The sequence below is a fragment of the Protopterus annectens genome, chromosome 6.part0 (genome assembly GCF_019279795.1).
Source record: "Protopterus annectens isolate FY-2018-M chromosome 6.part0, PAN1.0, whole genome shotgun sequence".
Lineage (NCBI taxonomy): Eukaryota > Metazoa > Chordata > Ceratodontiformes > Protopteridae > Protopterus > Protopterus annectens.
The window spans coordinates 1,793,288,827-1,793,309,395 of NC_056737.1; the positions used below are offsets into that span (position 1 = coordinate 1,793,288,827).

General features: G+C 37.7%; 1 protein-coding gene across 3 annotated transcripts in view; it reads left to right on the forward strand.

The window, feature by feature from the left end:
* Positions 1-20,569, forward strand: part of GULP1 (GULP PTB domain containing engulfment adaptor 1) — a 4,195,041-nt gene that overhangs the window by 3,919,254 nt on the left and 255,218 nt on the right. For all 3 annotated transcript variants that reach the window (XM_044075155.1, XM_044075158.1, XM_044075157.1), the window contains exon 18: positions 777-871. In XM_044075155.1, the coding sequence (XP_043931090.1) occupies positions 777-871 (95 nt within the window). The remainder of the gene's footprint in view (positions 1-776; positions 872-20,569) is intronic.

A 20,569-nucleotide genomic window follows, 5' to 3' on the forward strand; every position in this document is an offset into this window, starting at 1 on the left:
ACTGCAAGAGTCTCACCCCACAAGAAAACAGGATATTTTATTGTTTGTCTTGCCATCCTTGACAGCTTATGATTCAAAACATCCCATCTCTGTCTATCCTCTCCCTCAACCACTCCTTTCTATCACAAGAACAGTGACTCCAACTGACTCCTGTCCATCCACATCTGGAAAAAGAAAATCCTGAAGTATTCAGTTCATTACACCCTAGCTCACCATGTAGTAACCGAGGTTCATCAGTGAACTCTGATTACTGGCATCATAGTCCAATGAAAGACCTCTCCATTTACCAGAAAGCCAACTTAGTCTTGCTAAATGGATCCTGCCACACACACACACACACACACACACACACACACGCAGACACACACACACACACACACACACACACACACACACACACACACACACACACACACACACACAGACACACACAGACACACACAGACACACACACACACACACACACTGAAAACTTACATAACTAATTGTGTGATTATCATTACTGGGCTAGGTAAATTCAAATATTTACTTAATGTAATGCATTAACATTAATATATTGAGAGAACTAGATAATTAGGATAAATGGGCTATCCATTAGAAACTAGCATTTCATAGTAAAGTTTATAAAATTGTATCAAGATTGTTTGATATGGATTTAATTATTTCATGCAAAAAATTATGTCTTTTAAATAGTGCCTTAATGACTGCATTTAACTGCGTTTTACTTGCCACAGAACTTATAAACTTGTGTATTTACTTTTATATTTTCTTTTCAGAACGAGACCTCTTTGGTGCTGAACCCTTTGACCCATTCATTTGTGGGGCAGGAGAATATACTCCAGATATACAATCCAAATTAGATGAAATGCAGGTAAGTGTTTATTATTTTGCATGATTCTTTTGAGGGAGGGGGGCATGCTATGGTACTGATGAATACAGTTATTATGTAGAAATTCCTTGAGTTACATACATAGTTTGTCTCCATGCATGATATGCAGGTATTAAACATTGCTTCAGGAAGCTCCAGCTCTTGTGGCCAATTGTTCTTTTTTTTTTCAAACAGAATAAAATCATCCTAGACATGAAAAGGTAGTCCAGTTTTATAATTTTAAATCAACCTGTGATGCCCTAGCAAGATATGTTTGTTGAATCAAACATCATCGTAAACACTAATGAGAGAGAACTGATGTTTGAAAGGAAGGCAGTACATTGTACAGTGATACAGTGAATCACTTCTCCCCATCACCTGTTTTGACAAAACAGCCGTTTCCATTTTTCAGTCAAAATAAGTTGCAGTATTGTGTTAGCTTAGTGCTGCAATGTTAATAACCTTGACTGTAACCTAGATGACCCTGGTTTGGTTAATGACCCAGGAGAGGGTGGAGCTATCATATGGAGAAGGCGTGAAGAAGCATTATGAGCTCATCCACCCTGCAGCCGTTGAGGTGGTCTGAACTGGTACAGAGCCAGCACCTGCTGGAGAGAGATGTGCATGGCACATATGATGCAGGTTAGGGACATATACCTGCCTCTGCCAAGCAGCATCCATACTGTAGACTTCTTTGAACATGTGTGGGATTGTGTGTGTTCACAGGGGAAAGCAGAGCAGCCCCTTACAACTGCGATCATGCAGCATCAGCTGTTGAGGGGATATTAAGGCCAGATAATGTCAAATTCCACATGGCTGCAATGCATCTGGGTCTTTAACCAGTGATGTAGGATACAGGGCAAGAAAAAAGCAATACAGAAAGAGTGCAGCAAATGTGGCTTCATTCAGTTATGTGTGGCATACGTTATTACCCTAAATTTAATATACTGTTACTACATTTTAATACTGTTCAAGTCCACTGCTGTGTAATACAAAATGAAGGTAAGTTGAGTTTTTAGATTTTATAGATGTCACAGGGACCACTAGCTCATTTTTCTAAGCTTTCTGCATTGGAAGTTTTCAGGAAATATCAGGAGGAAGACTCAGGCAAATACCAGCATCATTTTTGAATATCAAGCAGGCGTTTTTGTTTGTTTTGTTATTATTTTGTTGTGTGGTGTAGTGTTACAATTGCATTATTTCAGACAATGTGTTGCTCTTCAAAAACTGAATGTATTTTGTTTTTTGTGACTTACCACTGAATTTCTCCATTGCAATCTGCAGTATACCACTCAGTCTTTGGTAGCAGTTAAAATATCATTACATACTCAGTCGAGTTAATATTATTCAGGGTTCTTAAACCGTGTATAACCAAGAAAAAAACTGCTTTTATCTAAATTAAACTAAATTAAATTAACTTGCAGTTACCTGTAGCACCATGATTACACTTAGAATTTGGAAAGAAAGGCAACTTTGTTAAGCACTTTCCAGAGCTAAGAAAGGTGCTTAATAAAAGAATTTTTAAGCAGCTCTCAGCAATATTAAGCTTTAGGCTCATGCTAGAGCATAACAGCCAGAGCTTGGCTAAACAGTAAGAAGCTAAATAGGTATAAAAGCTGTTATACACTTCACTGTCTCACACAAAAAGTGTGGCAGAGTAAAGTGTCTTAATGGCTTTTAAAGCTACTCGTACATTAAAGAGACGCCTATCTTCTGGCCAGTGTTTTTTTTACCAGCACTAAGTGTTTTATATCTTTCACGTTGTAAAGCATTTCTCTCGTCTACAATTTTTTCTGTAAATCATAGTGTGTTAAAGCGGCTAAAGTTCCTTATGTCGATGTGATCATTATGAAGTTGTCTGTCTGAGACGTGAATGTCACGATTCACCTCTCCTGTTTTTGTTTCACTCTCAAGGTGAATTTCTTGACATCCATATCTTGAACACACAATGACTTTATTATGATCAAAGGCCTAGTCATAGTCTTCTGCATTACATCCTGCTTAGTTAAAGCAATACATCTGTCTGTGTTTATACCACTTCACCTATGTTTTGGTGTTTCACGATGGCAAAAAACTCGCAAGTTAGATTTTAACCATGAAGTAATGTGCACATTTTGCAACTGTGATAATTTGCCCGACATAATTTAGCTAACATATTTAAACTGTTTGGTATGGCAGGGGTTCTGATTAATCCTTTTATTGAAAAATGCATTGACTACTACTTTATTGATAACAAAAATGTATTTGTATTAGTATCCATGATATAAGTCTGTTTTCTAACAGCTGAATATATGCAGTTATGCAGTGTTCTTATCAAAATAGTTTGTGGTTTAGTAGTAATGCACTCCAGATATTCCACTAGTGTCAGCAAGATATGATGAATTTCTGTTAATTTGCTGTGCTCCACAACATTTTTTATAACACATTTTCAGAATGGTTTTGTTCATTGCCCTTCATTTAGAAGGAAGGCAGAATCAATTCGCTCCTGTTGTATATTTTTTTTCTGTTGAAAGTATGACTTCTACTGAGACTCTGTATTTTTGGGTGGGATTTTGTCTTTTCTTCCTTAAAGGTATGTGGTGCTTCATGCTCCTGGTAGCATCTTTCTTGACAAAACTGATCTGAGAAGAGGGGGTCAGAGAATCAGAAATCAAGAAGGCCCTTCCCTATGATAGTTCATTTATTGAATGTCAGGTCCTCACTTGAAGAAGGGATACTGGAACCCCCCCCCCCAATAGAGCCTGGCCTGGGATTAATGTCTGCAAAAAAGAATGTGGTAATTTGGTGACACAGATAGTCCTGCTGTGTTAAACCCAGAAAAGTTCCTTAGGGCTATCCTGTAGAGTCACCACCTTGAAGGTGAAGGTTTTGGGGTTCAGGTCTTAAACTAACCAAGTTTCATGCAGGAGTGGGAGAGATAAATATTAACTAGCCCTGGTTGTGAAATTGTTTTTTGGGACATTGTCTGTCATTAATGTTATTACATTTCTTGTGAAGAAGCCAGATGTTTGTGCAGGAAGTTGAAAATTATTGGATAAATGTACTTGGTCTTTATATACAATATTGATTCTGGAATTTTACTTCTCAGGTGGGAATGGTCTGACTTCTGTTTAAAGCTGACCTTCTGGAGAAGCCCCAGGTAGCTTTGAGGATACATGCAAATTCCTGCTTTGGTTCTGTTCTGTTCTAGTTTGTACCAGCAAATGAGAGGATTATCGCAATGTGATTGTGAATTGTAGCTGTCTATTGTTTATATTTGTACAGCTAACAGCTGCTTGGAGTACTTGACTTTCTCAGTGATCATGGTTGTGGTGCTTGATATGGTAACCCTGATGAATTCTGAAGTTCTGCTGAGAGATGTTGGTGCTCATGTGGGGAGTAAAGGAGATACTTGAAGGGGAATGATTAAGATGAATGGCTTGCATGATCTAAACCTTAATAATGTTGGATTTCTGTGCCAGTTATTAATAATTTCTTTTGTAGTCATGGATTGTCCATAACAAGTGTAATTTCTGAATACAAGACTGATCATGTGTGCACTTGGTACAACAGTACCTTGGGCCAAAGTTTGATTATTTACACTTTAGTCATGTTATCAGACCTGAGGCTATGCATTCCAGTTTTTCAAGTTAGATGACCACTATGTGGTAGTGAGTTGAATCAGATGGCTGGAGCATCCCAGGATATACCCAAGAAATAAGACATGTCTTGAGGGTATCCTGGAAGCTCCTAACCATAGAATCCTTGCATGATGAGTTCAATTTCAACATATAGTAGAACATCTCCAATCTACCAGGGTTGGATATGGAGTTTGAATGAACCCTATTCAAAACCTGAGTAGGTGTGGGACTTACTGGGAGTTGTGGAGAAAAAGAAGTCAGCACATTGTTCCAACTCCAATTCATTAGAGGGATAAAGCCCTGATTGTGTTAAACTGGGAGGGGGAGGAAACAAAGCATTACCATACGTATTACATAGGTGCTTGACATGCATCCGATACGCATCTGCTTGGGGGGGGGGGGGGTGAGCAGTCCGTAAAAGCACAATGTATAATATTTCACAGCAGCTAAATCATGTGTGCTTTATGAGGGCGGTACAATACAGTAAGCAGATTGGAAGCATTGTTCTGGGAGGGGAGAGCATTGGTTATGCTAAGAATAAACACACAGATTGAGTCAGGCAGTTGCATGGTAGAAGACTCTAATGGACCACTGAGTTTTCAGCTGGTTAGTGAGGGTGTGGCATGAGAGCCCTTAATAAGCGCACTAGTCATTTCTCTGTTACATCCTAAGGTGAAGGACATGTATTTGCTTCAAGTATCAGGAAAAATCCCTTTACGTATATGGCCAGGACTGCCATTAGATAAAATTAAATGCTGGTCATCCAGCCACATTTTGAATTTTAATTTATGTGTAAAGGCAGGATGAATGGTGGCAGAAATTAATTACTATAGTACTGCCTGGCCTGAATTGATTATCTTTATACAGCCAGTTATCTTAGAAATAATTACTGTGTATGTGTACTGTCTAGGTATGTATATTTGTGTTTGTGTGTGGAGATATAGAAATGAGATGAGGGAGGACCACTCCCTTGGACTTCACTGAGTAAGATCTAGATAATAATTAACTCATCCTCTTCGGTTCTTCAGCGATGAACTCACTAGTTACAGTGTCACATGAGAAATCCCTGCCAATGCAGTTTCTGTTTGCACTGCAGCAGTGATTCAATGCCTGTGGTCATTATTTTCAGCATAGCTGTCCAACTATGTAGGTGTATGCAAGTAAGGTGATATGGAGATGCAGACCTAGAAGCAAACAAACTTTTTGTATGAGGATGCAACAAGGTGGAGGTTTGACTGTATACCTCTCAAATTCTTAAAACAAGAAATCTGGACAAAGCCATAAAAATGGGAAACAAAGGCCCAAAAAAGGAACAAGTTTTAAATATTGCTCTTACAAACTTAGAAAGTTGATAGAACAATATGTTTTATGTTAGCATGACTTTTCTTAAGGTTATGGAGTCAGAAACTCAAATGTCTGTCTTTATTTTCTGACTTCAGTCTTTAATTACTTGCCAGTCATTTGCCAGAAACCACAATTTTATGAAAAATGGACCAAAAATATGAGGCAAAAGAAAACCTTTACAGTTGAGAGGTATGTCTCTCTTGATTCTTCACTTTAAAGCTGTTGCCCATGTAAACTCTGGGAAATGTAAGTGAAGCATGAAAAAATGTTAGCTACAATAATGTGGACATTTCAATCCCACTGAGTCAACAGTGAAATTATATTAGAGAATAACAAAATTAGGGTGAAACTAACACAGAAACATGACATAGTATGAAAACATATTGGTTTTCTGTTAACTCACATTGGTGGAGTGAACATAATGGCAAAACGTACTTACCCATTCGTAAGTTATATCCACACCATTCACCTGTATTTTGTCAATGACAAAAAATAAAATTTTCAGTAGTAGGTCCTTTTCAATTTTTAAGTCTTATAATCTACATAAAGTACTTGATGTTACTGCAATAACTTCAATTACTTCTTTAAAATAAATTAAACCTGATGCATGCTTACACACTCATGACAAAAAAATATAAAGGATAACCCGGCTCACTGATTTCTGACTATTAAATGAGAAGGGTACTCTACTCAGTAGAATGGAGAAGGTAAACGTGACTTGTCCTGAGATCACAGACTTGCCATGTGACCACAGGTGAAGCTTTTGGGGGTGATGGTGGGAAAAAAAAATCTTGAACCAATTTCTGAAGACAGAAGCAGCAGCATAAACAGATTATGTACTGTGACAGCTTAATAAAAAGGCAACTGTTGTATTCTGTTGGTTGGTATGCAAGCAAGCTAAACTGCTGCACATCTCACAGCATTTCCACTGGTCATTGCTAACCCTTAAATAAAAGAACTGCAGTACTAATAGTGACCATTTTATTTGTATTTTGCACATGTCAAGAAGTCTGACTTTTTCCACGATATGACTGACTCACTTACTTAGTATAACAGCAGAATATGAAGTAATCTCAAAGTAGATGAAAACTTCTCTTCATTTTACTTAATCATCTCATATAAGACACCCCAAGTTGCAGTTTCCTCCCAGAATGTGGCCAGGTTGGTTTCTGTATTAAATATGGCCATCCTTCTGCTGTAGTCCGTTCACCATATCCTATTTATTCTGTATTGCAATTAGATGGGACCCAATCTTTTGGTATTCTAGTTTTTTTATATGTTTATCCTTTTTAAACACTGTCTCAAAAGTTGCAGTCTAACTTAAAAGTAATCTGTATCTACAAGTAGACTCAGAGACAGATCATTAAGTCATACCTAACCACAAAACCTGAAACTCTCTAACTCCTGTCACTTGAAGTGATGAGAACTTAATTTCCTCTGCTGGTTGTAGGCTGTGGCATCACCCAAGTCTTGAACCACTTTATTAAATCATTTCCTTAATCTTGCCCCAACATACTTATAACTTGAATTAGTTTTAGCTTAATTCTAGCCTAAGCTACTCATGAATAATAATCTTTCCTGTGGCTTGCTGTAGTCCCCTTGGGACTTTGATAGAGTATTTGCTTAGTAACCTTTTACCTACGTTAAAACTAACTGACATACGTCTACACTTAATACTTGTCCAATTGACCTTCTATAAGCAATAATACTTTCTCACAGTACATTCAATTTCTCTCTTGTTATTTTTCAGATGGGATGAGTGTGCCATCTTATTGACATTTGTTTTTTGGGAAAGTCTGACTGGGTCACAAGAACCATTTTCAGCAGAGGCCCACCGGAAAAATCTCAATTTCACACAGAAAATAAAAAAAAATGTTTTCAAAAACATTACATAAAAACAGTTGAAAATTCTACATATCAAAAATGCTCACCGATATTGTAAGGCGTAGAAATATGCCAAAAATACATTACAAAGAGAATAATGAGAAAAAACAAAGAAAATACTATATACAAGGAGAGTGTCCTTTTGGTAATTCAGAGTAGTAATAAGTAAAAGTCATGTTTAATTTGATTGTAACTGTAAAGGATGAGAGAGATTAGGATAAATTAGTATAAATGGGGTGGAGGTAGGGCAGCCATGGTGGTGCAATGGTTAGTGCTGCCTCCTCACAGCAAGAGGTTCTCTGGTTCGATCCACGGCTGGGGTGCTTTGTGCGGTGTCTGCATGTCCTCCCTGTGGTTGCATGGATTTCCTCTAGGTGCTCTGGTTTCCTCCAACATCCCAAAGACATGCTGTAGTTGGATTGGACACTCCAAATTGGCCCTAAGTGTGAGTGCATGCATGTGTGTGCCTTCTGTGGATGGTTGGGCTGGCAACTCGACACTGTAAAATTCCACTGCCAATCTTGAGCAGATAGGTGATCTGCTGTGGTGACCCCTAACCGGAAAAAAGCTGAAAGAAGAAGAAGAAGAGTATAAATGGGGTGGAGGTGATAGAAAGAGATAGCCTGGTGAAGATAAGGATATTGTGATAGGTAGAAACTCTGTAGAGATAGTGGTGGAGAAAAATAGAAAAGTAGGTGAGAATGTGCAGAGCTATGAGTTTGATAGGTGGTCTTTCAGAAGATGCTTAATGGAAGGATGTTAGGTTACAGTTCTAATAGCCTGTGGAATAGAAGTCTATTTTAAGGCAACAGAGTAGCAACAAAGGCTATTTCCAGTTACTTTTTGAGGTTTATAGATGGTGAGAATGTGTGGACTTGCAGTGGTAGCGTTGTTGCCTCACAGCAAGAGGTTCCCCTATTTGATTCTCGGCTTGTGTTGGGAGTGCCTTCTGTGTGGAGTCTGCATGTCCTCCCTGCGGTCGAGTGGGCATTCGAAAGACATGCTTTGAATGGGCATGCCTTTGTTGAAGGTTGGGTGTTGGGCTGGCAACTCAGCACCATAAAAACCAACTGCCAATCATTAGCAGACCGGAGTTCGGCTGTGGCGACCCCTAACCGGGAAAAGCCGAAAGACAAACAACAACAACAACAAAGATGGTGAGAGTTTGTATATCATTAGAAAAAAGACGTCTGTTTGAGGGATAGGAAGGAAGAACAGAGATTAATGCAGGACAAGCATGGTGTTTATAAATGATGTTGTGGGCAGTAGCTAGTTGTATGAAGTTCAGGTAGTGGGGCATTTAATGCCAGTACAAAATTTTAAGGGCCTTATAGTGATGTGTATCGTATTGTTTACTGGCAGAAAATTTAGCAACTTTGTTGTAGCATATTTCAAGTTTATATTTAACAGATATCTGCAAATCAGTAAGGATACAGGCACTATATAATCATAGGATCACAGGAGGTTACTAGAGTAATGGCTTCAGGGCACTTACATGCCTAGCCAAGTTCAACCAATGTTCCCAAGGGTGTTTGGTTCAAGCAGACACTAAAATCAGTACCTGTTGCCCTTGTCCAGGAGGGACACAGGTGGAACCCTGGAGATGAATTTTCATTTACCCATCCAATTGTCCAAATTACACTTAAATAGGGCCAACAAGGGGCTTTGATTAACATGAATAGGAAGCTTGTTGCAAAGGTGGGGAAACCTCTGTGAGACACATCTGTCTCTCCAGCAAGTTCTGTTGATATCGCATACCAGGTTAAGGTAAGAAACAGAGGGAAGAAAGGAGGTAAGTGGTTGCTAGGGTGGTTTTAGCAGAGTTAGAAAGATAGTTTTTACGTCTGTAAAGCATGTCAAGTTTCTGTTGAGTTTTTTTTTTTTTTTTTTTTTTTTTTTTTTATATACATTATCTTCAGTGTGAAGTTCAAATCTGAAGTTGTCATCAGTTGTCACACCAAACAGTTTTGTATGGGATACAATTTCTATCTCTATTAAGTGAGAAGATTTTGAAGCTGGAATAGTCTTTCAGATGTGCTTTGGGATGAATAGAAGTAGTTTTGTTTTTTGTGGGTGAGTAATAATTGGGCATTGTGAAGCTAGTTTTCAGCAGAGTTGAACGTCAGTCTGTGTTGAAGTACAAAAGGGGGCTAGTTCAGGTTATCTGTACCTGTGAGGAATTGCAGGGAAGCTTTCTACTCTGGAGCAGCAAGTGTTTGGCTTTCTTGGCTACCAGTGGTCCTAATTGTGGCCAGTTTCTTGCATGTTATTGTTATTATCCTTGGCCTGTTTGGTACCATTCAGTACCAACCAGGCTACATTGTTCTGGAGAGACACAGTGTGGAACCTCAGATTGTTTAGTATATTTGTATAGGAATTAATAAAACGGGCGATTGTTACAACTTCTTATGTAAGATCCATGTCAGAGATTACCTTGCATTCTTATTAAAAAATAAGTAAAAAGGATTCAAGCTGTAATTGCTTGTTTAAAGCATAGTTTATTAAGTTAAAACAGGTTTTCTGATGAAGCTCTGGCAAGGGTGGTGAAAGTGCTCATCTCTTGTTTTAACTTAATGAACTATGGTTTAAACAAGCAATTCCATCTTGAATCCTTTTTTTTGTTTTTAATAAGAATGCAAAGTGATTTTTGAAATGGATCTTATACAAAAAGTTGAGACAACAGATCATTTTTAGTGATTCATATGTTAATATTAAGGACAGTCATTGCTGTACAACTAGTTTTTCCTTTCTTTTGCTATATATACATGTAGAAAATGCAAGCTATGATATGCATAAAATACAGTTCTATCCTACAAATAAACTCTTATATACATGTGAAATATTTGTGTGTAAGATCATTTATTAAGAGGCTGAGAAAAGTTTATTAAATATATTCTATTCATGAAACAGGATGGTAAATTACCTAACCATTAGTGACAGCATTATGGCAGTCACATTCCAGTGTAAACATAGGGCAGTATTTATGATCACAGACTATGTTCCATAGCAGAACTGGGATGGCAGGGAAAAAAAGGGCTTTCAGGCAGCACTTGTAGGATCTCTTCAGTAAAATGGAACAACATGAATTAGTCTTGATAACAGGTGACATAAATGCTCATATTAGGACAGAAAAAAAACATATGAGGATTACCTGGGTCCACTTGGTAGAAGCAGCAGAAAAAAAATAAGGAAAGGCCATTCTGTATTTCTGTCTGGCAACTGGCTTAGAGATGTCCAACACTTGGTTCACCAAGAGTGACAGTCACAAGATAACTTAAAAGAATGGCCAACATGCACGAGCCCTGAAATACAGAGGCTGAATGGCTGAAAGAACAGGCTTACAAATACTTATTCCAAGATGACATTTATCAGAACATCCCCTTTTCTCTGAGGTATTGCAGTCTCAAGAGTTAGTATATATGAGTTCAGGGGTATGGGGCGGGCGGGTATTGCTTGCCCTCCCTGCAAAAAAGTTTAAGGAGAAGAACAATTTTTCAAGATTTGCTCTTCCCCTGAGTTTTCAGTCTTTTTATTTGGCTTTTTGACACTCAGCATTTTGAGTGCCGACATTTCATTAGAGAGATAGACTTCTTCCTGGTCAGGAAAGGTATTGAAGTAAAACCAGAGATGGCCAATTCATCCCAGTGAAACACTCCATATCTAGCATAAACCACTAGTGGACAAAGCTCTTCTCTAGCAGTTACCCAAGAAGGCTGTAAGGACAACAGAGACTGAAGCTCTCTGAAATGAAAGCACATGAATCAGGCGAAATAGTCAGGATTCTAGCACCTCAGGAAGAAAAGGAACTAGATGGAGTCAAAGAAGATAAAACAAATATGCAATCTAGCCAATTTTAGGAATAAGGTGCATAAGGAAAGCTGGCCGTGTAATGCAGAAGTCCAAAAAGGTATCCAAAAAAGGGGGAGATACGAAAGGCAAATCAGACAAAGAGGGAATACTGGTTGACTAACTAAAAGACTAAGAAAGCAGGTGAAATAGCAAAAAAAAAAAAAAAAACAAATCAGAGAAACTCTACTAGTGTCTACAAAGTTGCAACGGGATTTGGCAGGTAACACAAAGAAGCTCTTTCAGGTTGCAAGACAGTGACAGAAACATAAAGAAGGTAGTTGTTAGGGGCAACAAACGTCTCACTAGTCCAAATGATTTCAAAATCAGGTTGATGGTGTACTTCAAAAAGCTTCTGAATGAAAAAAGCCTACAGAAGCTGTAAAACTGCATGCAAAGTCTGCAGAGAAGTAGGAACTACTACTGTAGAAATTCAAAGTTCACTAAGGCAGATACAGTCACTGCAGATATTGTCAAGACATTGAAAGGCTTTAGGGAAGAAATGGATCTTGAGGGCATTCATCACAGTGTGGCAAGACACATATCCTAGATGAATGGAGAATAAATATTTTACTGTCACGATATAAGAGCAAAGGGGATATTCACAACTGTGGACAGTACATAAGTATCAAACTGATGTCAAACTGCATGAAACTGCTAGAGAGGGTGACTGGTACATGAATACACAAAGTACTGGAAAGTAACAGGAGAGATGAGTCGTTCAAATTCAGATGAGGAAGCAGTACAACTGAACCAGTGTTTGCAGTGAGACAGATAGACCTTAAGGAATCATTTGTCAAGGTCCCCAAGAAAGCCAAGTAAGCAGTTCTATGATGGTTCATAGTCCTGAAAACATTGGTAGAATTACAGCAGGCTATTTACAGAGGGACGCACTGACAAAAAAAGTGAACACCATTCAGATTCATGGAGGGGTTCCCAGTGAGACAAATTGTGCATCAGGCATCAGCTCTGAGCCCAGTGCTGATCAAAAGCAAACAAGTCTGAGAGGACAGATAAAAAAAGCTGCTATATGCAGACAACATTGCACTACAAGCAGACTCTGAACAGGAGCTTCAGCAAATGATGGGGACTGGAGTGGAAAACTGAAAGCACTTGAGAAGAAATGCCAGCAAACTGGGGAAATCAAAATAAACTTAATATGAGACAGACGTGAAAAGAGTGGGACAGTTAAACAGCTACAGTTATCTGGAAGGTGTTGTCATGTCTCTCAGGTGTCAATATTTTCACAGAATTTCCAGATTTTTGCATCATATTTTTGGTCTGTTCCTCATAAAACTTGAGGCTTTCTGGCAAATCCCTAATGATTGAAACAACCAAATAGTGGAATACATTTGAATTTAAGACTTTATATATTTCAGAACATACATGTTAACACAAATCATATAATTTTAGCAACTTTATGAAACCAATAATTCAAGAAGAAACAGGTAGAAGGCAAACAGGCAGGCAATACATGAACACTTCTCCTTAGGACAACCAAATCCTTTATTGTTAAAACAACAAGATAACGCTTTTGCCTAAATTTTAAACAAAGATACTTCATCAGATAAAGCTAGAAAAAACAAAACTAGATTTAAAAACAAGAACCAAGACCCAGATGACGTCATTTCCTGCTAACAGGATTAACCATTTTTAAAGTGACAATATTAAAATCAAATAACAGTGTACTGAGATCAAAACAATACCATACCAGTTATAAAAACATCAAACACTATAGCATAAAACAAGACCTTCATCTCATATAACATCATCACTACCTTATAAAATATATAGAATATATATACTAAAAAATATGAATGCACATAAAATGTATGAACAAGTAATTGAATAAATATATATGTGGTTAAATGGAAATAGGCAAAACCAAGCTAAATAGATAAATATATATAGTAAAATTATATATATTTAAATATAAAATCAAGGTAATGTAATCATATACTATAAGTACATATTAATATCCTAAAATTGCATATGAAGATATTGCATTTTTATATATTTATATAAATATGAAATTAAAATATATAAAAATACAATAAATATGAAATAAATATGAATAAAATTGTAAAAATAGGAATATATGAACCATGAATGTGAATACATCATAAATGTTCAAATATTAGTGTCTAAATATTAGTGTCTACTCAACGCTTTTATCTTTAGTAGACTACTAATTGACACATTTTCAATCAAGCCTGGACAATATATTGAATTAAGACAAAGCTGCCAAGATAATTCCATTTTTTCAAGCAGATATGGTCAAGCACCACCCCTAGGGGAAATTGTTATATTATCCAATACTGCAAATTTGAAATCATGCTGTGGGTATACCATAATGCTTTTTGCCAGTGCATTGCATTCATAGCCATCACGTATATTCCTTAAGTGTTCCCCTATTCTACTTTTCAACCTACGCACGATTTTACCGATATAGAAATATGGGCATTTACTACAAAGGGCGCAATAAACCACTCTCTCTGTTGAACAAGAGAATTTCCCTTTTACCCAAATGTTCATCCCATTTGCTTCCACTATTTCAGTTTCTAAAATATTTTTACAAAACGTGCACATACCACTTTTGTGCATATATCCTTTGCCTTGTTTAGGTTTATTATACACGAACATATTCTTTAAATAATGATCTTTTTGTATACACAGATGGGAGATTTTCCCAGAATATCCTTCATTTCCTTGTCATTTCTTATGAGCTCCCAATTTTTAATTAAAATATTCCTATAATATGTGCATCCCTATTATAAGTAGTTAAAAAGCCATTTTGATAAGATATACTTGTCCTACTAATACTAGTTTCCCCAATATTGGTCGTAACTACCTCCTGTAAATTTAATTCATTTCCCATAACGTTATTAACCTTTAGCATACCCTTATTACTCAAAATTGGTACAAAATGTTTGCTTTTTCTCTTATTTTTTACCTCATCCATGATTTGTTCTATTAATTTACCTGGATATCCTCTTTTAACAAACATCTGTTTGAGTATATTGCATTCCTCCAAAAAGATCTCTCACTCAGTAGTTATTCGGGCCGCCCTAGCAAACTAGACCCTTAACTACTGCCCGTTTTTGATAAAATGGATGACAACTACTGAAATGGAGGAAGCTATTAGAATAAGTTTTCTTGCGATAAATTTTAGCTACAAAACTGTTATTGATTTTATCTTTCATTAATAAAATGTCCAGGTAAGGAATAATCTTAGTATTTATTGAGTATGTAAATTTTAAGAACTTGGTCATATTATTAATGTAATCAAGGAAGGATTCAACCATATCATTCTGACCTTCCCACAAAATTAATATATCGTCCAAATATCGTATATTAACATTTACAGAATGAAAAATATTGAGATTGATGTAAATATCGCTTCTCCCATGCTAACATAATAATATTGGCATATAGGCCCCCACATGAGGAGCCCATTGCCGCCCCTTCATTCTGTAAATAATATTCTCATTCAAATAAAATGAAATTATTTTTTTAAATTATATCCAACATTTGTTCATATAAATTCACTTTATCCTGTACAATATTTTTCGACTGTAAATATTCACAAAACCATTGTATTCCCACCTCATGGGGTATCACACTATAGAGATTAACAACATCAGTTGTGAAAAATAAATATTCATTATTAAACTCAATAGCATCAATTTTCTTTAAAAAATACCACGAGTCAATACAAATGTTGGGCTCATCCCAAACAAATTACTCAACTACTTATCAAGGTACTTCACCATAGGATATGTAATGGAGCCCCGAGCATCCACAATAGGCCTCATAGTTGGCTGGTGTATGTCCTTGTGGATTTTTGGGGCTCCAGAAATAGTTGGAGTTATCGGATATTCTACAGAAAGGTAGTGCAATTCACTAATGGAAATAAGTCCATCTATAAAGATATCTTGACTAAAACCTTTTATTTTCCTGTAAGCTCCATTCATTTCATTTAGGGAACTCTTAATATAGGCATCAGTATTCAAAATTTCAAGCATCTTGTTATTGTAGTCCACCAAATTCATGATGACCACACTGCCCCCCCCCCCCTTCCATCCAGTTTCATAATTCTAACACCATTATTATGGACTAGAAAGGCAAGCTCAAATTCTTCATCCTGGTTTAAATTCCCATACACTTTATTCAAGACAAACTTAGTATTAGAATTCCTACTCAGCTCTCAAAAATCAAGTTTGCAAACCCTCTCAAAAAGTGTTAAAGTCGGATGTGTGGGCTGGTTAAATGTGCTAGAGATTTTGAATGGGTCATTAATCGGTTCAATATTATTAAAGATGATGTTAAGATTCAATTTCCTGATGTACTGTTTTAAATCCATCAAAGTGTGGACCAAATTGATTGATCGGTCAGGAACAAAAGTAAACCCTTTAGCAAAAATGTCACACATAGTCACATTAAGAATTAGGTCAGAATAATTATAGACCTTAAAATCCTTATCTATTTATCTTGGTTTTGCCTATTTCCATTTAACCACATATGTATATATGGAATTACTTGCTCACACATTTTATGCGCATTCATAATTTTCATTATATATATTCTATATATTTTTTAAGGTAACGATGATATTATATGCGATGAAGGTCTTGTTTTATGCTATAGTGTTTGATGTTTTTATAACTGGTACGGTATGGTTTTGATCTCGGCACACTGTTTGATTTTAATACTGTCACTTTAAAAATGGTTAATCCTGTTAGCAGGAAATGATGTCATCTGGGTCTTGGTTCTTGTTTTTAAATCTAGTTTTGTTTTTTCTAGCTTTATCTGAGGAAGTCTCTTTGATTGTTTAAAACTGAGACGAAAGCGCTTATCTTGTTTTAACAATAAATGATTTGGTTGCCCTAAGGAGAAGTGTTTGTGTTCGTGTTTTGCCTGCCTGCCTGCCTGCCGTCTAACTGTTGTTTCTTGGATTATTTAAAATATGTCCCTGTTTTGGTGCCTTTGTCACCCCAGTATTTTAGGCTTTGTCCAGATATCTTGCACTAATAGGTTGAGAGACATGGGTTTGGTGGAGAAGTGGTGTGTGACTGAGAAAGGTACTGCAGCAAACTGACTCAAAGTGTCAGGGTAAAATGACTGTGGAATGCCTAAGAAGTTAAAAAGTAAGCTGAGGATGACCAGCCAAGAGATGGATGGATTGCATGAAAGAAGACCTAAGACAGTAATGCATGACTGTCAAACAAGGTAGGAGAGTGGCTGTAAATGGTGAAAAGTGGCAACAGGTGATGTGATGCCCACAGCCCCATGTAAAAATGGGAAAAAGAGGATTAATTATGCTGACAGTTCTAGCAATAATGTCTATTAATTTCAGGCTGTGCATTTTGTTCCAAGTAATATTATTGGATTCTGGCAATTATTTGTATGAATTTCAGGTTCTGCAGTTTGTTCCACAAAATATTATTGGATTCTGGCAATAATGTGTACGAATTTCAAGTTCTGCAGTTTGTTCAACATGATATTGTTGGATAAATGAGGATGACACTACTGGCAATAATGTGAATGAACATCAGGCCAGTTTCTACATTTTGTTCCAAATGATATTATTAGATAAATGATGGTGTCTGCTTTGCTGGCCCATGTACATACACACATTTCCTTATGGCATATAAAATAAATTTGCTTACTCTAAATCTTTCTTGTTAATTGCTGCAAAGATGTTCCAAACTCGGACTCTAGTACCTTTCGTCTTATACAGTTCTTGAAAATAAAACAGGACTTTTAAAAGTTTACTTAAAGATTTTAAATGCAGTTACCTTTAAAAGATTTAACCATTAATTTCCCAACCCCCCCCCCCGATATTTATTAAAATGCTTAACCAAAACAATATAGCCCAGGCACACACTGCTTCACTTTCACCCCAAACAGCTCCATTCTTTTGTGATCAGTTCTCCACTCTGCATAGTCATTTTTTTTTCCTGATTTAGCCTCTTTCTATTATGGTGGTGAAATCCAGACCTCAGCTAGTCTAACTTCAATGTTTTCCATCTAGCCCCCTCTCTTTCTGTCTCTCTCACTCTCTCTCTTTCTTTCTGTCTCTCAGAAGTAGACTGAACCACCCCCTCTTTTTAGCTTTTGCAGCCTGCATCTTCCGAGTGCTTCCCTGTGCTTTCATTCAGTTTTATATGATGACTCTTCATTGTACACTTTTGTGCATCTAACTTCTTCCACATCCAATCTGCTAGAAAATTTGCCTTCATATATCACCTGCCTCAGTCACTGCCACATTAAGCTAGGTCCTTTTGTATAACAGTCCTCTGTGGCTAGACATGCTAGACCAATATCAGACAATTTTAATTATTTATTTAACATTTATTTACAGGGAAAGTCCAACTTGGAACAAAGCTAGTTTTCAGGGGATGACCAGGGAGAAACGCTCCAGATGTATGTCTTTATAACGTGGGAGGAAACCGTATCACCCAGAGGAAACCCACACAAATGCAGAGAGGGCATGCAAACACTGCACAGAATGCATCCACCCAAGAATTGACCAAGAAAACATCTTGCTTTGAGGTGGCAATGCTACACCACTGCTCCCTTGGCTGCACCACTGTGCTGTCCAACAATGGAATGAAGCTGTTATAAAATACTGATTCTATCCATGCTAACCCTATGACTGTTAGTATCAGTCAATACCTTACTGAGTGGCACTTCTCCATTAGAACTTAAGCCACCACAAATGCCCTAGCAACTAGTACACTTATCAGACAAGAGTCAGACAAAAATACATACACAAGTCTTACTTGTGCCTGCATATGCTCTTCATATGTTCATGGGTGTGTACTAGGCTAATGGCGCTGGAGCTTTTACAAGCCTAGCCCATAGAAGTGCCCTGGCATTGTGCCGCCCGACATTAGTTCCCAGTGTCTCCGTCAAGTAGAGCTACTGGAGTGATCCCCGGGGTGAACTTTCTATTATCCATCCACTCATCAAGATTTCTCTTGAAGAGGGGCAGTGAGGTGCTCTGCTTGACATGTATGGGAAGTCTATTCCATAGCATGGGCAGTTTCTGGGTTATGAACCTGTCCCTCCAGCATGTTCTGTTGATTGTGGTAATGAGGTTGAGGTCTCTGGAGCATGTGGTGTAGAGGGATTGGGATTTCTTTAGATGTAGCATTTATAACAGAGCTGTGTCAGACATAGCTTTGTAAGTCAAGCAGAGATCACCTCTGAGAAAGTGATATGAAATAGAGAATAGCTGGAGTCTTTTAAGTCTGTCCGCGTAGGACTTGTGTTTAATGCCTAGGATCCTCTGGGTACTTCTGTGGCCTGTCCAGCTGTTGCAGGTGTCTAGTGAGGTTCATGCTAAATGAGGCATTATACTCGATGATTGGTCTAATGATAGAAGAGTAGAGAGAGACAATGACCTCTTTCTTTCTGGATGCAAATCCCTTGGTAATGAGATGCGCCACATAGAAGGACTTTCTGACCACAGTGGCGATGTGGTGGTCAAAGGAAAGGTTGCTGTCAACCTGCATCCCCAGATCTCTTATAACACCTTCAGTGTTCAGTGGGCTTGCATCGATGTGGTAATTAGTGGGAAATGAGTTTTTACCAAAGAGGATGACGATGCATTTTTTTGGCGTTAAGCTTAAGGCCATGGTTTCAACACCAGTCATTGGTCTCAGTGAGGCCTTTCTGTAGTATGTCTCCCTCACTTGGGGAGTTAATAATGGCTCCCAGCTTGTAGTCATCTGTGAACTTGGTCAGCCAGTGTCCCTTTGTGTTAGCCTGGACCTCTGAGAAGTAGATGCCGAACAGGAGAGGACCCAGGATGGATTCCTGTGGGACTCCACTCGTGACTGGTCAGCAGTCTGACTTGGAGTCAACTACTTTCACATTGTGTGTTCTATCTATGAGCAAATTTGCAACCCACCTAGTGATATAGGGGTTGATGCCTAGTTTGGTGAATTTATCAATAACTCTCGAGTGAGGAATGTGGTATCAAAGGCCTTGGCTAGATCAAGGTAGGCTGTATGCACTACCTTCATCCACAGCCCTGGTGACTGACTCAAATAAGTCAACCCCTTTCACAAAGCCAAATTGCAAGGGGTCTAGAGTTTGGAGATTTCCTATATCTTTGTTAATCAGGTCCATGATGATACGCTCCATAGGTTTACATATCAGACTTGTCAGGCTAATGGGATGATAATTCCCAGGGTCTGTAGTCACTCCCCCTTTATGGAGAGGGATGACTATAGAAGTGCACCATTCATTAGGGACAAAGCCTGAGGTGAGGCTGTGACTGAACAAGGCACACAGATGTGGTGCCAGTTCGCTTTGTAGTTCATGTAGAACACAGCCAGGGATATTATTGGGTCCCATAGATGCTGTGTTCTTGGCCTTGGACAATGCAGCTTTAATCTGTGCTGCAATAATTACACACATAGGGCAAAAGTTTTCACTGCTGACATATTCCAAACATTTTGTGAAAAATCATTCAACAGTCTGAGCAAGAAGTCATTCTGCTCCATACCCTATACAATCTCTACATTGACCTCTGGACAAGTAAAACCTAATCAGAGTCCACATATCATGATTTTAATAATGAGACTTTCTAAACAACCTAATGAATGCCTGTGTGTGTGTAAACTGCAACAGTAAATTACCTGTTCAGTGTAGTTTAGATCACAAGGCCAGCAGTCTAGACTTAATTAACTGGACAAGTGGTAAATTGAGCAAAGTGAGTAATGTAATTCCATGCAGTTGTTAATCTCCAAGTTATACCATCTACTGTTGAGGACAATGTGCAAAGCTTATTACTGCCAAAATCATCAGCTAAGGAAAAAAAAATCATAGTTAATCTCAGCAAATGCATTAGCTGTGCACACTAGTAAAGCAGTCACACCGAAGTATTAGTAACGTTTTTGTATGTGGAAAATGCTGAAATGCTAACCCTCAGAAGTTATCTTACATGCATTGGCTTAGGGGGTATATGCCCCAATTCTCCTAGTTCTGGAATGCT